Source organism: Malaya genurostris, chromosome 3, assembly GCF_030247185.1.
Source record: "Malaya genurostris strain Urasoe2022 chromosome 3, Malgen_1.1, whole genome shotgun sequence".
Taxonomy (NCBI): domain Eukaryota; kingdom Metazoa; phylum Arthropoda; class Insecta; order Diptera; family Culicidae; genus Malaya; species Malaya genurostris.
In genome coordinates this window covers 196,340,981-196,360,552 of record NC_080572.1, presented here as the reverse complement: position 1 = coordinate 196,360,552, position 19,572 = coordinate 196,340,981, and the positions used below count along the sequence as shown (strand labels likewise).

The following is a 19,572-nucleotide window of genomic DNA, read 5'->3' as shown; positions in this document are numbered from 1 at the left end:
TGTTAAAATCGGTTAAGCCATCTCTGAGAAAATTGAGCGTTAAAAATATCTTCGAAAAGTGCACACACATACACACACAGACATTTTCCGATCTCGTCGAACTGAGAGTCGAATGGTATATAACACTATGAGTCTCCGAGGCTCCGTTCGAAAGTCGGTTTTTCCAGCAATTCTAATACCTTTCTATAGAGCAAGGCAAAAATTAAAGAAATTTAATGGAATGGTTTTTAATGGCCGCACGAATCGCCATCCTGCTCGTTTTACCCCAAATGCCCAACAGTTTTAGGGTTTTCTGTAGTAATTGTTCTGAAACTTGAAAAGAAATCAAGTGCGGTCTACTGAAATAGCTTGATTTTATGTAAAAATGTCTGGAGAATCGAATGGAACACTGGCCGCACGAAACGTTTTGGTGACTATTTTACCCCAATTCCTCTATTTCATGATATCTTATTGTAAATCGTCCTTGAATCTCGGTAAAACTTATTGAAAGTTTACTAAATCTAACTTATCTGATGTAAAAAAGTCTGTACAATCGAATGCCAGAACTTATACTAGCCGCACGAAACGTTTTGGTGGCTATTTTAAAAATATCATAAAATGGAGGAAATGGGGTAAAATTGTCATCAAAACGTTTCGTGCGGCCAGTGTAGGTTCTTCCATTCGATTCTACAGACTTTTTTACATAAGATAAGCTAGATTTAGCAAACTTGCAAGAAGTTTTACCCAGATTTAAGGACGATTTACAGTAAGGATCTCATGAAATGGAGGAATTGGGGTGAAATAGCCACCAAAACGTTTCCGGCGGCCAGTGTGGGTTCTTCTAATCGATTCTCCAGACTTTTTTTACATGAAAGTAGGCTATTCCAGAATGCCGCACTCGACTTCTTTTCTAGTTACAGAGCGATTGTTATAGGAAACCCCAAAACTGCTGTGCATTTGGGGTAAAACGAGCAGGATTGCGATTCGTGCTATCTCCTATCTCAATTAGTTCATGAGTTACAGAATTCTGTGCGGGTTTTCATAGATTTTTTCCCACTGTGCACTGTACCCTATAATTCCGGAACCGAAAGTCGGATCCGGATGAAGTTTTGGAAGTTTTGAATCGGACCATGAGACTTTTCATTTGTTGAAATCGGTCACATCATCTCTAAGAAGTGATGAAGTAATTTGAAATATGAATTTTTACTCTAATCATCCTGTATTTCTAGAATCGGAAGTAGGATCGAAATAAAATTCAGGAACTTTGTATGGGACATAAATAACTTTAGCAACAATTATGTGCATATTTTTGGGTCGTAACTGAAATGAAGGGTTTTTTATCCGATAACCCATAACTCTTGAATTGGAATTCCGATCTATATTAAATCCAACGAACATCGATGAGAATCTGTCTCAGCTTGCAAAAATCAATCTGAAAAATCAAAATAAGCTCTGTTTTTCACCCATTTGATTGTAAGTTCCCGGACATATGGAAGATTCCATGGGTAAAAAAGAAGGTTTATGCCAACATTGAGCAGGTATTGTATTTAACGCAAAATGTTTTTAAAAAAGAGCTACTTACTTTCCTACGGAAACAGCAGGCTTGTTTCGAAATCGTTTGTTATTTCAAAGATCGGATATAGAAATGACAAATTGCGAATCTGCCACTTAGTAGATAGTGGTCTGCAGACAATTTTCACATCCTCATTCCTCTGATGGTCGACTATTCATCATTGTATTCTGCGGCGGATAGCGGATCGTATAGGTAATTTCGTATTTCAAAATTGCCACCGCAAAATTTTAATTAGTAGTTCGTTTGCTATTATAAGTGAACTGTTGCCATTGTCTTTGTTTTTATGATTTCGCTAAGGTTCGATTACGAAAGAGAGCTATTCATTGATTAAAGGGTGCATCCGATGAAAATGGCACATACACATATTTACTCACCAAAATTAAATCGAGCATCAAATTTTTTTGACACTTCTAGAGAATGATAAACGACTAATGGTTTATAATTTAAAAAATTTGTTTTATTCAAATTTGTCTCCTATCTTGACTGTCAGTACTTTTCTTTTCACTCTATCCATCAAATTTTGTACATCCGATTTTCTCAATGTTTTCGATGGTTTTTACTTAAATTTTCTTCTACTTTAGCACTATTTTAATGGTTTTGAAAAAACTCTTTTCCTTACACGTTTTTCAAATTTCAAAGTTACGCGGAATTCCGAAGTTATGGGGTTTTTTCACGCGAATTTTCAAAGGTTTTCTTGTTTTGGCTAAGAAATGCATGATGCATGTCGAGATCTGGTGTTGTCTCGAAATGTTTTCAAACCAACTCTTTGACACTTGGAAAACTTTGGATTTTTTCCAAAAAGAGATTTTTTTTTAAATACACCAGATATGGACGTTTCATGAATTTCTAAGACATTTGGCATCGAAAAAAAAATTCTCAAATTGTGCGGTTTTTTCTACGTGAATTTCCGAAGTTACGCGATCTTAAATTCTCAGTTGTTTTTTCCTGAAAATTTTTTGAGGTTACACCATACCTCAACGTTTCATGCATTTCTAGGGCATTTGGCAGTTCTCGATTTCGAAAGTCTCAAAATCCCAAAGCCGATTTGAAAAAAAAATCTGAGATTACACAAGATCTGGACGTTTCACGCATTTCAAAGATATTTGTCAACAATTTTTTTTCAGTTTTGCGATTTTTTACGCGGTTTTCCGAAGTTACGCGGCTTTTTAAAGCGGATTCGTGAGGTTACGCGTTTTTTTTGCGTGGTTTCTTATGTACCTTCCCCGCGTAAAAGAGACCTCAGTGTATTTGCGAAACCCTGTCCTTAAAATTGTCCAGAATGTTTACATTGGACGAAGCTCCGACAAATCTGTTGACAGTAAAATTGACTTTGTTGACTCGGTAGTCGGTACCACTCCAACACGTTTCGAGCGTAGTGGCAGGATGCTAAATCAGACCAAAACAGAGTTGATTCTTTGTTTTTTATTTGAATGGACCGAAATGCTTTTTAATACACTTTTCAAGATAAATGGCACCGTTGATTGTTCCCGAAGTGATGAAGGAAGTGCTTTTTTCACTACGTACACAAATCGCCTGCCAGATCAGGATCTTTCTTTGCAAATTTCGATAGTTTTTGCTTTCGAACATCCTCCGGAATATCGAACTTCGACTTAGCAGCGACATATTATTTCCTAGAAAGGTGACGGAGGTCAAAACCGTTAAAATCGTGCTAAAGCAAAATTAGATAAAACCATTTAAAACATTGAGAAAATCGGTTGTGCAAAATTTGATGGATGGAGTGAAAAGGAAGGTACTGAAATAAATTTCAAGATAAATGGCACCATTTATTGTTCCGCACGGAAAGACCGAAATCAGAATTTTTGCGAAAAAAATATTTGTTCTTCTGATTTTAGTTAGTTATTTTTTGAGACAACTAAAAAAATCTTACTTTTGCTAATTTAGATTGTTAAATTCAAATTCCCTTGATAATAATAAAATATTTGTTGAAATGGCTACTTTTTAGTTGAATTCACCAATTAAACGTGCGGTCATTTCTTAGCTAAGGCACACTTCATTTCCATTCAACTATTTTTTTAGTTGAATTAGAGAATTAAAACGTTGTTTTCAACCAACATAAATGGTTGAATTGGTTTCTACAATTAGCAGCTATATGGCGCTCTGTCACCGAAAAAACGTTAACAGTGTAATGACTACTAGCCACTAGATGGCACACTACAATCGAAAAAAATTTCAGTCACGGTTGTCTTTTCTATATTGGCAGGTATAAATACGATGTTGTATTGGAGAAAAAGACATAAACAAAATATCAACTTCTTTTTGAAAATTTTTCTTCTAAATCGCTGTTTTCTTCATTCGACTCTCTCACTGAAAACTTTGAGCACTCGGAAAGCATAAACCGAATACAAGTAGTACACCGGACGGCATGGCCCGGAAGGTTGGAAGATACAAAAAACATCATTTAACATATACAATTAGAGTGCAACATTCGAGACTCACTATCGCACAATCGCTTCAAATGCGCACAAATTCTGAAGAAATACACTTTCCACTAAGAGTTTACGTCATTTTTACACATTGGTTTAAAAATTTATATACGGATATATCGTAACACATGCGAAAAACGTTTAAACAATTTGCAATCAGTTTCAACAAGACTGTCCTTTTTAGCCTTTTAATGGATTGTTTTGCTTTGGTACTTCTCATGAGTTTTTGGCAAATAAACTTGTTAATAAAACCAATTTCATTTTTGTTTTCTTTGTGCTGTCCTTCAGTAATGATGGTGATAGATAAATAAAAAACAAATTTTCTGGTTTTAATAACAAAATTAGTTGTCAATAAGAATTTCGTGTTGGACTGAAATATTGCTGGTTTATGTCCAGGATATTTGCCAACTAAACACATCCTCTAAAAATAAAAGTTTTTTGCAGCAAAGTAAATTCTCAATTTTAACTACTTTTATAGTTATTTTGGAAATTCTGTTGTTAAAATCAACTAATTCAAAAACAGTAATACGAATCAGGCGCAGAGCTAATTTCGGTCATTCCGTGATGAAGAGAGGGCTTGTTTCACCACATACACAAATCACCTGCCAAATCAAGAATGTTTTTTTGAAAATTTAGATAATTCCTTCTTTTAAACATCCTCCGGAAAATCGAACATGATTTTTTGGTGAGCTACTTCGTAGAAAATTTCCGGGTGCTGGTTTTTGCTGTGATTTTTGGGATTCTGTTCGGGTTGGGGTTTTTTTTGCCCCTTGTAAACATGTATCCCGCGCGATTGACTGACTCGTTGGACTTTTTAGTAACATCTCGAATTGACATGTTTGGACGGTTCTTGTCCTGGTCATTTTGCTGTCGATTGGGCCACCGTTACGACCACTCTCTTCCTTTCTTCGGGCAATCAGACGCTTCTTGAAGGTGGCCAGTTTTATTCGTATACACTCTTTAGGAAATTTTACACTTCAAAAGACGTGTTTCATTTGTTTAGTTTGTGTTTCTGATAAAAAAAATCTAATAACATGCGAAATTAACTAAACTAATATCGTTTTCGCTTGTAGCCAAACCTAACTCAGTTTCCACCCTAACTGCTGTCAAACCGTTTGTTTGAAGCTAGTTTCGAACCTAGTTTTAACGTTGTTGAAATGAAAATCGAGCCAGTTTCGAAGTTTTTATAATAGATTTGCTCAAACCCCCGTTGCTAAATGCGAAACCAACACAGCTTCGTGAAATTTGTTTATTTGAAGAAACTGCCCTGGGTTGGTTTCAGTTTTCTCAAGCGAAAACGACATAAGATTGTTTGTTGACATAAGTTAAGCGTCTCGTCGTATTAACGGGCCCAAAAAAAAAAAACAAGAAAAGCTGATCACTTAAACAGAAGAAGAGAAATAAATTTAATGGAATCGTTGTTTTGAAGTTCGATATCAGACGAAAGCAAGCTTTCCAATTCCCCGATAGTCACTTATCAGAGTTTACTGGAAACAATCGGTTTCAATGTTCAAACGATATATTCAATGTTCAAACGATATATTCAATTAGACTCAGGCCATTTCCATTCCGCCATTACAAACACAGAAAGAACCCGCGCAGTCGACCAACCAGTTACAGTCAAGAGAGTCAAAAGACCGTGACATTTCGCAGTTCGCAAGTCTGCCCCCTTCCCCATTCTCTTCTTGCGCACACTTACTCGTCTATTTGGTAAACTTGGTGATCTACAAACCGACCGTACACAACAAGCCAACAGAACCCTCCCCGGCGTTGTCGTGCGTGGGTTGCAAAGAACAAAACAGGAACTGAACCCAGCAATTGGAAATGCGAACTGCAAAAGTGTTCCCGAAAGCGGAACTTTGGGTCAGAAATCTGGTGGAACGCTGACTGGCTCTTTGTGTGACGTGTTTTACATTTACATTCGGAGTTACGGTTCAATGCCGAGTGTGTGAGTATGGGGTCAAAAAAAAAAATTACTTTTAAATGTTTTTTGTTGCATTTCCTGTCGATCGGTGTCGACGCTCAATTTGGATGCGAAATGAAAACAACTTGTGCGGAGCTCGGACTCGAACAGAAGAATGTATCCGTCTATCAGGATCAACATCGAATTCCATCGGGAACTGATCTGCCTACCAGACAATCACCGAAAGGGAACCGGTTCGGGTGAGTGAGATCATATTTCTGTGGATCGATTTACGAGCTACACGCACAGGTTCAACACATTCAATATTGAAAAACGAGAATACATCTGGAAAAAAAGAATCCGTTCAACACTGGCGGCCTTTGAGGAAACCAGATCCCACACAAAAAGCAACTCACGGAGCGCAGCCAACAGATTCCAGCAGCAGGTTTTATTTTGCGCTCTCCGCTTTCTTGTCCACATCATCAAATTTTTCCCGCAACTCAACACGCTTCGGCTGGACAGAAGGAACTAACTAGACACTAGCTTCGGTTTCTGGAGGGGCTACCGTGGCTTTCGCTGTTGGGTGTTGGTGTTTGTGACAGCTGGTTGCTACGGTTATTAGGGGTTGCAAGAATCCGCACCGAACTCTGCAAACCATCGGCCTTGGCAAACGACGGTATAGAATTGGTTGTGAGCTCAACCAACCTTCGCTTCCATCCTGCCATCTCGGTCGATCTTCCGTTTCGTTTGCTATCGTTTGTTCTTCCCGTATGTGTTGGTGGATTTTAGGGTCTTTAAACTGGCTCCATTTGCGGGCTTATTACCGTAGTTTCTTTTTTTTTAACGAGATTTCGGAGTTTTTGCAACAGTTCTTTGAAGTTTTTGCAGCAGTTCTCATCATCATTCTCATCATAATTATAAAAAGCGTTTTTTTTTGTCGTCAAAGGATTCCAAATAACTGATACGATCGGTGCGAAACACACCAACTTTACCCTTATATGACTAAAAGTACATTTAGAGTGGAAAAGAATGCTCCGGTGATCTTTCTCTCTACCACCGTACGCCGTATGTTTGAGTGATAAGTTCTTTTCTGCAGGGTTGCCAGTTTTCAGTGAAAATCATATACTGTGCAGGTAAATTTCCAAAGGGGTTCTGGAGTGTAATTACTTAAATTTACCATATTTAAGATACTCTTAATAGCCAAACTTCATAGGTTTCCATTACATCGATGGTACAATGAGAATTGAAGTTCGTCTAATTCTCCCTGCAGAGTTTATTTTGATTTCGTCTTGCCGTAGGGGAACGAGCGACGTTGGCATTGATACTTTCTTTTGTTGAAGTAAGAGACGTAAAAAACGCGCGACTTCGGAGATCCGCATAAAAAAAAACGCAAAGCTGTAGAGAACATTTTTTTGTCGCCAAATATCTTCAAAAACTCTTGAAACATTGAGATCTGGTGTTATCTGGACAAACATTTGTTCGAAAAATATCGATATTGAGTCTTCCGAAATCGAATTTTTGTTTTGAATGCAAATGTCTTAGAAATTAATAAAACGTTGAGATCTGGTAGAATCTCAAAAAATATATTTTTTTTAAAATTGAAAAAAAGAGTTAATTTAACTAAAATATCGAGATAGCACCAGATCTCCTATTTTAATCCACCTAGTGTTGTAACGATGCCTTTTCCATGTATAATAATGTGGTATTCTATTCAAAATTTTTCTCTTAAATTTTTGAAAGAAACCAAGGGATTGCTTATGCATTAACTAGTATAACATACAGAATGAAAAAGTGCTTTGCTCGCGTAGGTCATCCTCAAGAAAACGAAGTGGGTTCACTATTATATGCACTTCCGGCACCGGAACCTGAGAACCGGTATAATCGAAGTCGGCTCGTACGGCCACCAACTAACATGACGTACAAACTCTACTAGTTTTTATTCGAATTTTGAAGATTTTATATAATTTTACCTTCGCACTCCGCCTTCGGCCTTGTTCCGCCAGTTTAAGTGACGACGTATAATATTCAACACACTTTACCCTATAACCTCTGAACCGGAAGTCGGATCCGGATGAAATTCAGAGATTCCGTATAGGACCGTGAGACCTTTCATTTGAATCTAAGTTTGTGGAAATCGGTCAAACTGTCCCTGAGAAAAGTGAGTGAGATCCATTTTGGAATATATGACCGCTATTTCCGGTACTTCCGGAACCGGGAACCAGGATAGCCGGAATCGGTTTGTTCAGTTGCATACTGATAATGACTATCGATTTGTGTAGTTTTGAAACCAGTTTAGAAAAATTTTTACGTTTTTTGTTTCGCCGGTTTAAATGACGGTGTACAATATTGAACACACTTTACCCTATAACTCCGGAACCGGAAGTCGGATCCGGATGAAATTTAAGTATTAGGGGGTAATTGGGTCTAACGGATGAAAAATAACACTATTTTTGCGACTTTTTTTAGAGCTATCGTTCTTAAAAATAAATTCAAATGTTACGCAAAATAAAAAGCATCCTTTGAACAACATTTAGTACTTCGCAGTGCAGAGCAGTTCAAAATTAACTGCTTATTGCAAACTTTAATAGTTCAAGCTGTTTGAGTTTGCGCTAAGCAGTTCAATTTGAACTGCCCTGCATTGACGACTCTAAGACGAAACGTAAAGAAAAGTAAAAACGGTTATGTGCTTCAAGTTCAAACTTAGGATAACTCCTAAATGAACATTTAGTAATTTTTAACTATTGGAAAAATATTGAGAAAAAAGGCGGTGAACGAATATGTTTGAGGACGCTTTTTAGAAACCATGATTTGCGGTGTCCACTGTGTATCAATCAGAAGTAAACAAATCAATTGATTTGTGAATTTTTGGTGATTGTTTAAAGTCGAAACTACGATTTGCAATCCAAAATCCGAAATTTTGTAACTGTAAAACCTCCCCAAAGTAACGAAAAACGGAAAGGAAAACGTTGGGGTCTAGATTTTTTTCATGTATAAAGTTTGTGCAAAATTTGGAAATAATTGGTAAAGTAGTTTTCGAATGACGATTGATACGGCCTTTCAAAACCTGCTTTCGAGAAAAACGCGTTCAAAGATTATTGTCTAAAATCGAAGAAACCAATTTATTGTTCTAGGGAACCCTAACAACACTAACACTTCCGTAAAATCATATTTTTTCTTTGCATTCTGTTATAAAAAAAAACATTTCAACATTTTTTTTGTAAAATCTTCAAGCCAACAGAAGCAGAACTGTTGGGCCTATGTGCCGAGCTCTTGGCTCTTCGCAGTATGAGATAGCCATAGATAAAGGTCCATAACTTCCAGAGTGTTGTTCCAATAAGCTTGAAAATTTCACAAATATTCTTGAAATGTTTTACTATATGCAAATATAAATAAAAAACTAAATGTCTCGTTTATCTATTGTTTCTACGAAAAACAAATTTGTTGATTCGTTATATTGGCTAATCTGGGCAGCCGGCTACTGAGAACAACATATTGATTTTATTTTTAGTAAACTATTTGGTAAACGATGATAACGCGACTAGGTGAATAATTTGTTGCTAATTGGTAATGGTGGTTTTGAATTTTTTATTCAATTTCTTTTTTTATTACGTGACGATCTGTGGTTAAAGTTTGTTCGACAGAGATGTTACGTTAGCTTCATATGAATTTAGCGAAGAACTCGAAAAAAAGCAACAAATCCAAGACTACCGTTACTATTTTGTAACTAATTAGTAACAAATTAATAATTGGGACTCGACTTGTTTTTAAGTTTATTTGAAAAAGGTGCTTCACTAACTTTATATAAATTTAGCAAAGTACTCTACAACATAAAAAAATTAGCAACAAATTCAAAACCACCATAACTTATTAGCAAACAAAGTATTCACCTATTTGCATTATCATCGGAAATAGGTGATTCGATAATGTTCATCCGATGGATCTGTTCTAGGCAAAGTTTCGGATTCCACACGGTATCTAAGTTGGTTTTGTCCGGAGAAAGATAATTGGTACTATCTAATGAACCCTTACCTTTCGTTTTAGTAAACCAAAAGTAAATGAAATTTGTTTATTTGGAGCAGAGAAAAGCCCGGTGGAGTTAGTTGAACTTGCTCTCCAACAGGCATAAAACCTCCTCATCTTTTGCATCAACAGATTACAATCATCCAAATGACACATTTTACTTAAACATAGTATTTCTAAACTATCTAAAACTAATAGTAACCCAAGGAACAATTTTTTTTTGACAACGTTTCGTTATAGAATAAAGTCGAATGAATTGAAACAGTGGTTGAATATTCGGCACATGCTGGCAAAGGCTCGTTATACTACAAATAATAGGTAATAGGAAATTCATTTTACAAATCAACAAAATAAATAGATTGACTGTTTTTTTTTTCAAACCGATTTAGGCTCCTCAAATAGACCTAAAGACTAAAAGCTGCTTCGACAATGATAATGTATTCCACTTGTCATTCAAATAGTCTCATCGTAACGCTTTATTCAATGTACTAATTTTTGACACAAAAGTTCGCTTAAACGATTTCGTCGCTTATTCGTTAACGTTTCCGCAGTAATACATTCAAACTTGGTAATTGGTCCATTTCCAGCTTTCAAACGAGTCCAAGTTTGTCGAAATCGGTTGAGTAGTATGATTACTGTCCAGCAAATAGTACGTTACAACATTTATACGATTATATATTCAGAACTGGAAGTGTTTCGCATAATTAATTTGTTCGTGACCACACTTTAGCTTTAAAATGAGTTCAAGTTTGTAAAAAATCGATTTAGTCAATTCTGAAAATAAAAACTGTTCGGATAGAAAAAAAAACAATTAGTCGGTTAAGTCACTTATACGATTATATCTCCGAAACCAAAGCCACTAGTGCCCTGATAATGTCTTTCAAACATTGTTTGAATCGGTTTAGCCAAGAAATGCGATTTGCCGGTTACGTCATTTATACCATAACTTTTACATAAAATGATTTTTCGACCTCGTTGAGCTGAGTCTAAAGGTGTATGACCATAAAGGTCTCCGGGTCCCGAACAAAAATCTGATTATACCAATTCTATATCCTTTCTATAGAGAAAGGTCAGATTCAAAGATTATATTAATGATTTTCGAATCGTTAGAAAATATTTCAGATCCTCAAAAGATAAAAATCTATGAACTTCATTCCGGTGCAAAATTCGAAATTTTGTTTGAATAGGTTTCGCAACAGATACTTCGTGCTCGGGTTGTTAGGGATGTGAGGGCGCATCGTAGCAAGGAACGTCACCGATCGTACACAGTGTACATGTGCGGCGACTAAAAAAGAGCTTTCTACTGAAGTTAAATTCAACGCAGCTCAATGGAAGAGCAATCCCCCATAATTGTTTTCTTGTTTGATGTCAGTCTTTGTGAATATTTTGTAGTAAATTATCTTTTCATTTTTCTATTCATTTGGTAGGACTAACTTGAAGATAACCATACAAACCGTAATGAAAGAGATGAAAAAATAAACAAAATTGAAAGAAGAACACGTTAATTCAAATATTTCGAACTGTTTAACAATAAAAAAAAATCTTGAAAATAGAAGACTTGCTTATTATTTCGATAATATAATTAATAATATTGTCGAAAGCAATTTGAAATATTTCAACGAAAATTATACGTGCTACAAAGTGGTTTTAAAACTTTTCAAAATTTAATATCAGTTATTTTTTCACAACTTACTGCAATTTCAAAGAGAATCGGAAACAAACAACTTCACCATTGACAAAAAAAGCAAAATAATTTGCTTCATACTACAACACAACTGCCTGAGTCGAATGGTTGAGGGCATGTTATCAAAGCAATCGCGTATTTAAAACACACACTTCAAAACCAACCTCTTCGGCATCACTGCTGCCGCTTACGAATACCACTAAGCACAAAATTTTCGACCGACAAAACAATCGAAACAAGAGCCACCCGGAGAAAAACAACACGATGCAGAAGAGAAGAGTCATAATTGCAAACCGGGGGACCAGGAAGAGTCCGTCCACCAGGAGTAACCGTCGGAAGGGTGGGTGCTCGAATCAGATTTGCAATGAACTGGATTGTGTTTTCGCAATTTCGTGTTGTTTTTTTTCCTCTTACTTCCCTGACACGGTTACCGTTGCGATAACTGAACCATAGCTATCAGGTAAAAGAAATCACCGAAATGGACAGATGTTTCACGGTGTTTGCGATACGGCTGGATAGAAACATCATTGGTTATCTTTTTAAAACATTGTGGAATGTGGCATGGACTTACCCAAAGCTCGGTTCCCCAACCCATTTTTGCTGTTGTGTTAGTTTCGTCGGTTCCTTCGAAGCAGTGACAGCCTTTCGGCCGTAAAACAGATAGCAATAATCGTTCTGCTATCGCTTATCGATCGTTCCAAGTTTTTTTTCAGCGTTCGAAACGCATATAATTTAGTTAAAAATTGCACAGCTCCATTAATTGCAAACAGAAACACTATTTTTTTTGCAAAAAATTAAATCGATGTAAGCTACTGATTCACTTTATAGGAAATTTCACGATACAATTTTTTCTCTTAAAATATCGAATTTCTTCGTAGCACACAGAAATAAAAAAAATCGAAAAGGAATTTCCTTTCACTAAATTTTTCAAATACACAACAGAGGAGAAACGCCCCGAAGTTCCCCCTCCTGGCACAAACCCTGATCGAATCGAGCGAAGAAAAAAAAACACTCCACAACAGCTCAGGGATTCTTCTACTTTTTCTTCTTGCTGCACACTTGCTCCACCACCATCACACCGCAATCCAACCAAAGGCTGATGCTGTTGAAGTCGACAAGACCCGAGCGAGATGAGATTTTTTTTACTTGTTTCAATTGTTGCGAGTTTTGCACTTCGACTTCATCCTTGAGCGAATTTTAACAGCAATTTCGGCGAATGCCTAATGAATCACCCACGATTTCGAACGCGACGACCACAATCCGCGAGGAAAACTCTCACACAGAGGTATGAACAAACCGCTAACGAAATTGGTAAAAGGACAGAAAATCAGTCCTTGCTAGACCGTACGAAAAACACAACATACCACACCAATAACCTGACTCAGACTGAAAAAGCGAAACAGCAGAAAGCGACGAAGAGTGAACACAGAACAGCGAAAAACATGGCAGGCGAAGCAGAGCAGCTCAGGGTTGCCATTGCGGATCAGGGCTGCAAGTGAAGATGCGAAAAGTGAACCCTGCGAAACAGTGGAAAAATACACTCAGAAAAATATTACAGTAACAATTATCGTACACGCAGAGAAATTGAGCATGTTTAAAATAACAAAACAGTTAGTAGTTTTTTAAATTTGATTTATATTTATTTCAAACTAGATTATGATTGTTACAAACCAATTTCTCCCTTCAACAAAAACAATGATCTCTGTTTGATTTGAATCAAAATTTTGGTCCAACCAAATCAAAAATATAATTGTTCCGACTGAGTTTATTGTTGAAATAAACTAACATTTTTTTACATGTCAACCAAAGTTGAGTAAATGTTATCGGCAAAGTCCTCGTGACTCAATCCTGCTATACCTTCACATCAAGAAAAAAAACTTGGTTCAACTTGTCTATGATATTATTTGTGTAATGATACAACTAAGTTTACTGTTTAAATGAACCGCGTCAGTTTTATTTCATATAAATCAGAACAATTTTTTTCGCGCGTATAAACCACTGCATTATTGTCTCCCTCAGAAGAAGTTTGTACGCGTTTCATAACTAAAATTTGATCTGCTTCTTTCATTTCCTAAGGGGTTTCCAACAATACAAGTGTATGTATTAATAATAAAGTATATTTTAAAAATTTGCATAACATTACATAACACATTTTCTTTACAAAACATATTTGATGCAGGTTCTCTGTTTTGGTCGGACTAATGGAGCACCGAATCGTTTGGATGCTATAAAAATAAAATTAGGGCTTTACAGCGGTATGTGAATAATTCGATCGTGTAGCAACGGGAATGACGAAACGATCAAATGTCTTAAAAAAATTCAAAATTAAAAATAATTGTCGAAATAAAAGTAGTATAAAATACTCACCTTGCACATTAGTTTGAAAGAAATCATTTTATTTTTAAAAACAAACAAAAATGTATGATTTCAACTAACAAAAGCGTTAGTTGAAAAAGCTTAATTCAAGGTAATTTATTTCTACTAAAAAGTTTGTGAATTTAAAGCGCAACCATTCTTAACTTTATCTTAGGTTCGTTCATTCATAACAAATTTTTCAAATTGTATTCACTGTGAATTTGTATGTCTAGAAATTGACAGGAACGCACAAGTGAAATATTTGTTGCTTTTATCAAAATGTCGTTTGAAACAAACTAACACACTGAGTAAAATTGATTATCATGTTTTGTAATTTCAAGCAGCAATATTTTCTATATCGAACTAGATTTTCTTTTGTCACTATTTTAACAAAAAAAAACGTTGCGTTAAATCCAAATTTAGTTATATTTACATTTTTTTTCTCTGCGTGTATGGGGAGCTCAATTCGACCTTGCGAGTAGAGCAGTTTGCAACCGATTTGGATGCTCGCAACGCTATTATATTTTATGGGCTCTATTTTAGATCATCGACTAAAACTTTGTCAATCGTAAAGCTGAGATTTAGTTAAATTTTTCGAACACAAAATTAAAACAGATTTCGACGAATTTATTTCAAACTAATGAAAATAAGAAAAACGAATAAAACAGTGTTTTAAAATTCTTGTGAGAATGTGACATTACATTTCAGAAATTAATAATTGTCAATATAAGCTGTAAATGTTTTCAATAATCCAGTTTCATTTAAATTTCATTCTATCTCTATTATCCAGAAATTCGTAACGAAATTCGTATTGTTTTCGATGTAATTCATTTTGTTTGTTTGTTGCTGATTTGAAACATCATAGTGAGTTAACACAACACAAATCCATATACGGAAAATAAAATTACTCAGATTTCTTATCTTTTAAATCTTCAAGCTCGAGTTTTATTATTGATAGTTAAATTAAGCAACACTTTAGCATTTCCCCACATTATTAGATCGGAATAAATTCCGAGTCAATTCCGAATCGGCAAGAAATTTTCATTCGGAATTCCATGTGGAAATCATAATGAATTCCGAATAAATTCTAACTCTAGTGCAACAACCAATTCCGAATGAATTTCGCTTACAACCGGTTGATTTGGAAATTTGTCGAAATTGAGTGAGAAGATGCGGACTGAGTTGGCAATTCGTTTTCTTCTTATTCTTTTCCGATTTTGCACGTTTTCGTGCTGATTTTAGGTTTATTTTTAAATAAAATTTCTCTATAACTGAATATATAAATTTAAATGTTCAAGGTTTTCGGGTTTACAGAACTAGTAAATAACCAGTTTTGCTTTAGAAATTAACAAAAAGACCTACCTTAGTCAGCATAATCCATTCCTCTAACTGGAGTTTAGTGAAATGGCCTAAGTCGCCTAGCTTTTACTCTAACACCACATTCATAAAATGAGCGAATATTCAGTGACATAATTGAAGCACCCAGCTCAGGCGAAAATTCTAGTACTGAACCGATCGAGCACTGAAAAATCATGCAGTCGAGTAAGAATTCATTATTCATTCTGTCTTTTCGATAACTTGCTTTAAATCAGATATCCATCACAGCGAATATCCTTACAAACTAAGATGATGTTAACAAAATGCAAGCTCACGTTTACACCATAGGTAGTAAGTGTGTAGATTAATATAATGGTAACCGTTTAGATTAATAAAAGAGAGTAATTTTTAAACTCGATATACATTCATACCAGCACCGCATTTTACTCTGTGGATTTTATTTTTGAGAAGGTACAACAAACAACAGACTACAATTTATTCATACGACTTGTGTGGGTACAGAATGACATATAATAATCAATGCATAGCAAGCCATAACCATTGCGGTGGGATAACTGCTCAAGGTCCAATACAGCATAGAACAACTTATTTCATCATTACACCACGGACTGCTGTACAGGTAAGAAGTGCACCATCATGACTGATTCAGTTTTCGTTGGGTAGTTACCTATTCACACGACCCAATATGCTAATTGTAATAGCGTGTGATGGCGTTGACTGATTTCGCTCTAATCTGACAGGGTCTGCTCTCAGCTAGTTTCTAGTTATCAGATGGATTATTTGCTTGTATAAAACAGTTCTTAATCCATCTAATCATTATTTTTTTTTCTTTTCGTATTAATATAACTTCTGACAGTAATTTATGCTCAGACTTGGGTAGATAACAAAAATAAACAAAAATTTGGTTCTCTGGTTCTATCAAAATGATTTATTACATATCAAAAGGATGTTATTACGATTTGAATGAAAATATATTTTAAGTGTTTAAAACTTTCTTTCCACCTCTAGCAGTGTTTAAAACTTTCTTTCAATTTAGTAATTTCGTTACAAAATTAGCATCATCAGTTTCTTCTGTATTAATTACTTCGCACAGTTAAAATTTCTTGTGAGTGAGTTGCAAAGTTTGAAGTAATAATCCACACATAGTTTAAATAGTATATTACGATGATTGTTCACTGCCTTTGTGTCCAATATATGTTCGGATATACCATTAAACATAACTGGAGCATCGTTTAATACTCTAAATAACGCTATCTTTTGTTATAAATAAATTGTTTAAATTCCATTTCATCTATTTTACAGATTGATACTATTCCTGCAAGAGTTTCCATGTTTTTGGTATCGTTTGTAATTTCGAATAAGCAATCTTGGCATTTTTATTGTTTTGTTATATAGTTTTTACATCCGCTGCTCCATAAGACATAGCATAGTTGAGTAGGTTCGGAATTTCATCTGAAATTGATATATTTTTAAAATGTATGGCACAATTTTACTCTTGAAAATAGAGTTTAAGAAAATTTCAACTTTTTTGTATGCAGTATTTCCACTTCGTCAAAATTTGCTCAGTCTGAATGTGTTGATATAATTTGGTTATTTACTATGTCGTTTTTAGGCAGCTTTGAACTGGATGGCGTTGGGGTTATAATTATTTCCACCTCTAGCACGGATTGCAGAGAATTCTATGCCAAATATTTAATGAATAGAAGTGTAGTCAGGAAATATATGCATCGTCAAAAATTAAAAATGCAAAAGTAAATCTCAAAGCCTTACAATCTTATCAGCTTTTACCTAATTTTTAATCAAACTCTACACGATCTAAATCGACTAAAGTGCATCTCCCCAATTTTGGGTAACGAGTGATGACCTCAAAATTTAGGTAAATGTAAGTTTAGTACAAGTATTATGCCATAACAAAGCACTCTACCCATTTTTACCGATCAACTCAAAGTTTGAGTTGAGAACGACCTAATTTAGGGTAGCTTATAGAAGAGCTTGACAATGAGTGATTTTTCCTAAAAAAAATAGGTAGAAATAATTTTCAGTGTACCCACTCTGATCTTTCAAAGTCTTATCGAACATAATATTTTAATTTCAAACAATTCATTTCATTGGTATATCCTTCCATATGTTGTGCCCATCAACAACTATTTGTTCCACATCCGATTCCACAAAACAAAACAAATGCACGATTGTTCATAGTTACATCGACGACACGACCAGGCACTTCGAACAAACATTGCTATAAAATGTGTTGGTTAACGATTCACCGCTAGTTACCAGAAATTGAGCGACCCCTTCCTAATGATAAAAATAATACCTCTTGAGCAACACTGTTCTTGTTGCTATGAATTAGTTGCTAAGGAATCACATCAATGTAAATAAATAACTGTTTTGCAGTACCATTAACCCGAAAATTAATATCCATTATTCTAAACTGTTTGAAAAAGGTTAGTTGATGTATTTCAATCTCGGAGAAACCCACAAAACTAGCAATTGAAAACTTTTATTCAATTTCAGTTAAATTTTTGCACCAGTTTCCGATACTAGAAATCAGAAAACCATCCTTCGACACTATCTTACAGTAGCTGAATGAATCTTTATGCATCCCTGGCCGGATTAGTAGAAAAGTACAATAACAATGACCACAACCGTGGCTGTCATACAGGGATTTGCTCTGCTTTTGTTGAGAAAATCAATACTCATCTATACCAACTTCCGATTCTAGGAAAATGTAATGAAGATAGATTCCAACTGCATCATCCAAAGCTTCTTAATACACCATCCACTAATCTGAGCACCTGGAGTGACTTGGAGATGGTCCATAGCATTTGTCTCAAAAATTTAGCGGATGACGAAAATCCACGAAGATTTGAAGTTGATTTATTGCTTATGACTTTTCATACTACATGAAATATGAAATTAAAATTATATTCGAAAATATGGCTAAACAAAATTTTCTATTAAAAATAAGCTTGAACGAAACTGATATTTCACAGTCCTTTTTTTTGCCAATTTCCAAAAATTCCGATGAGATTATTATAATGGCATAATTCTTAATTCTATAGTAAGATTCTATTCGAGTAATTCGACCTTAAACGTGCAATGTTGTGTATCTACAGTTATTCATAATTTTAAGTCAGGAAACACACAATGGCTTTGGATTTTCGTAGAATTTTACTGCACATCTTTCGTACAATTTTACTTCACTAACTGTACTGTACCCGAACTTTAAGGTAAGTCAAATGATATCTAAATACTTCGGTTCCTGTTTTGGCATCTTTCATTTCTCGATAAAACAGTTCTATCAATTCACGTCTTTGGTGATTCTGATAAAGCCTTCGAATAGTACGAAGAGACGTATGTTAATTAACTCAAAGTACCGCGGTGTTTAGTCAATTTACTCTTACTGGAGGATTGTCATAACATTCTCGCTGCGTAATGCTGAAAATAATAACCGTACTAAACATCAGAGAATCAAATGCCAATGATGTTAACAAATCCTACCTGGAGAAACTCATTTGGACCGAAAAAACAAATTATTTTAAGCTGATCTGTTAAGCGAAATTATTCACGTTGTTTTCATTATCGAAACTGGTGACCACGGTGAAGGTTACTGTTATTCGAAAACAAAACTTGTTTAGTTTCTGTTGCCAGTTTCCAACATTTTCCAAGAGACTTCTTTTTGACATTACAAGTTACTGAGGGGTAGTAAAATTTACGATACAGTTTTTATAGGCGAGTGGCAGGTCGTGTCGTCGGTTACATGTTCAATGGACGTTCCATTTTACAAGTGAATAACATTTTCAGTCGCGACATCTACAATTCCAAAGTGGTTATGTGAAACTCGTCTAATATGTCAAGTTGTTTCCCGGTTGCTGGTACACGCAGAGAAATTGAGCATGTTTAAAATAACAAAACAGTTAGTAGTTTTTTAAATTTGATTTATATTTATTTCAAACTAGATTATGATTGTTACAAACCAATTTCTCCCTTCAACAAAAACAATGATCTCTGTTTGATTTGAATCAAAATTTTGGTCCAACCAAATCAAAAATATAATTGTTCCGACTGAGTTTATTGTTGAAATAAACTAACATTTTTTTACATGTCAACCAAAGTTGAGTAAATGTTATCGGCAAAGTCCTCGTGACTCAATCCTGCTATACCTTCACATCAAGAAAAAAAACTTGGTTCAACTTGTCTATGATATTATTTGTGTAATGATACAACTAAGTTTACTGTTTAAATGAACCGCGTCAGTTTTATTTCATATAAA

The 19,572-nt window shown here is 35.1% G+C and overlaps 1 protein-coding gene across 15 annotated transcripts in view; it reads right to left on the bottom strand.

Moving 5' to 3' along the window:
* The window catches only part of LOC131437375 (formin-binding protein 1-like), a 231,350-nt gene extending 218,371 nt beyond the window's left edge, over positions 1-12,979 (bottom strand). For all 15 annotated transcript variants that reach the window (XM_058606659.1, XM_058606661.1, XM_058606668.1 and 12 more), the window contains exon 1: positions 12,175-12,979. In XM_058606659.1, coding sequence (XP_058462642.1) covers positions 12,175-12,198 — 24 coding nt within the window. In that variant the 5' untranslated portion in view covers positions 12,199-12,979. The remainder of the gene's footprint in view (positions 1-12,174) is intronic.
* Between the last annotated feature and the right edge of the window lie 6,593 nt (positions 12,980-19,572).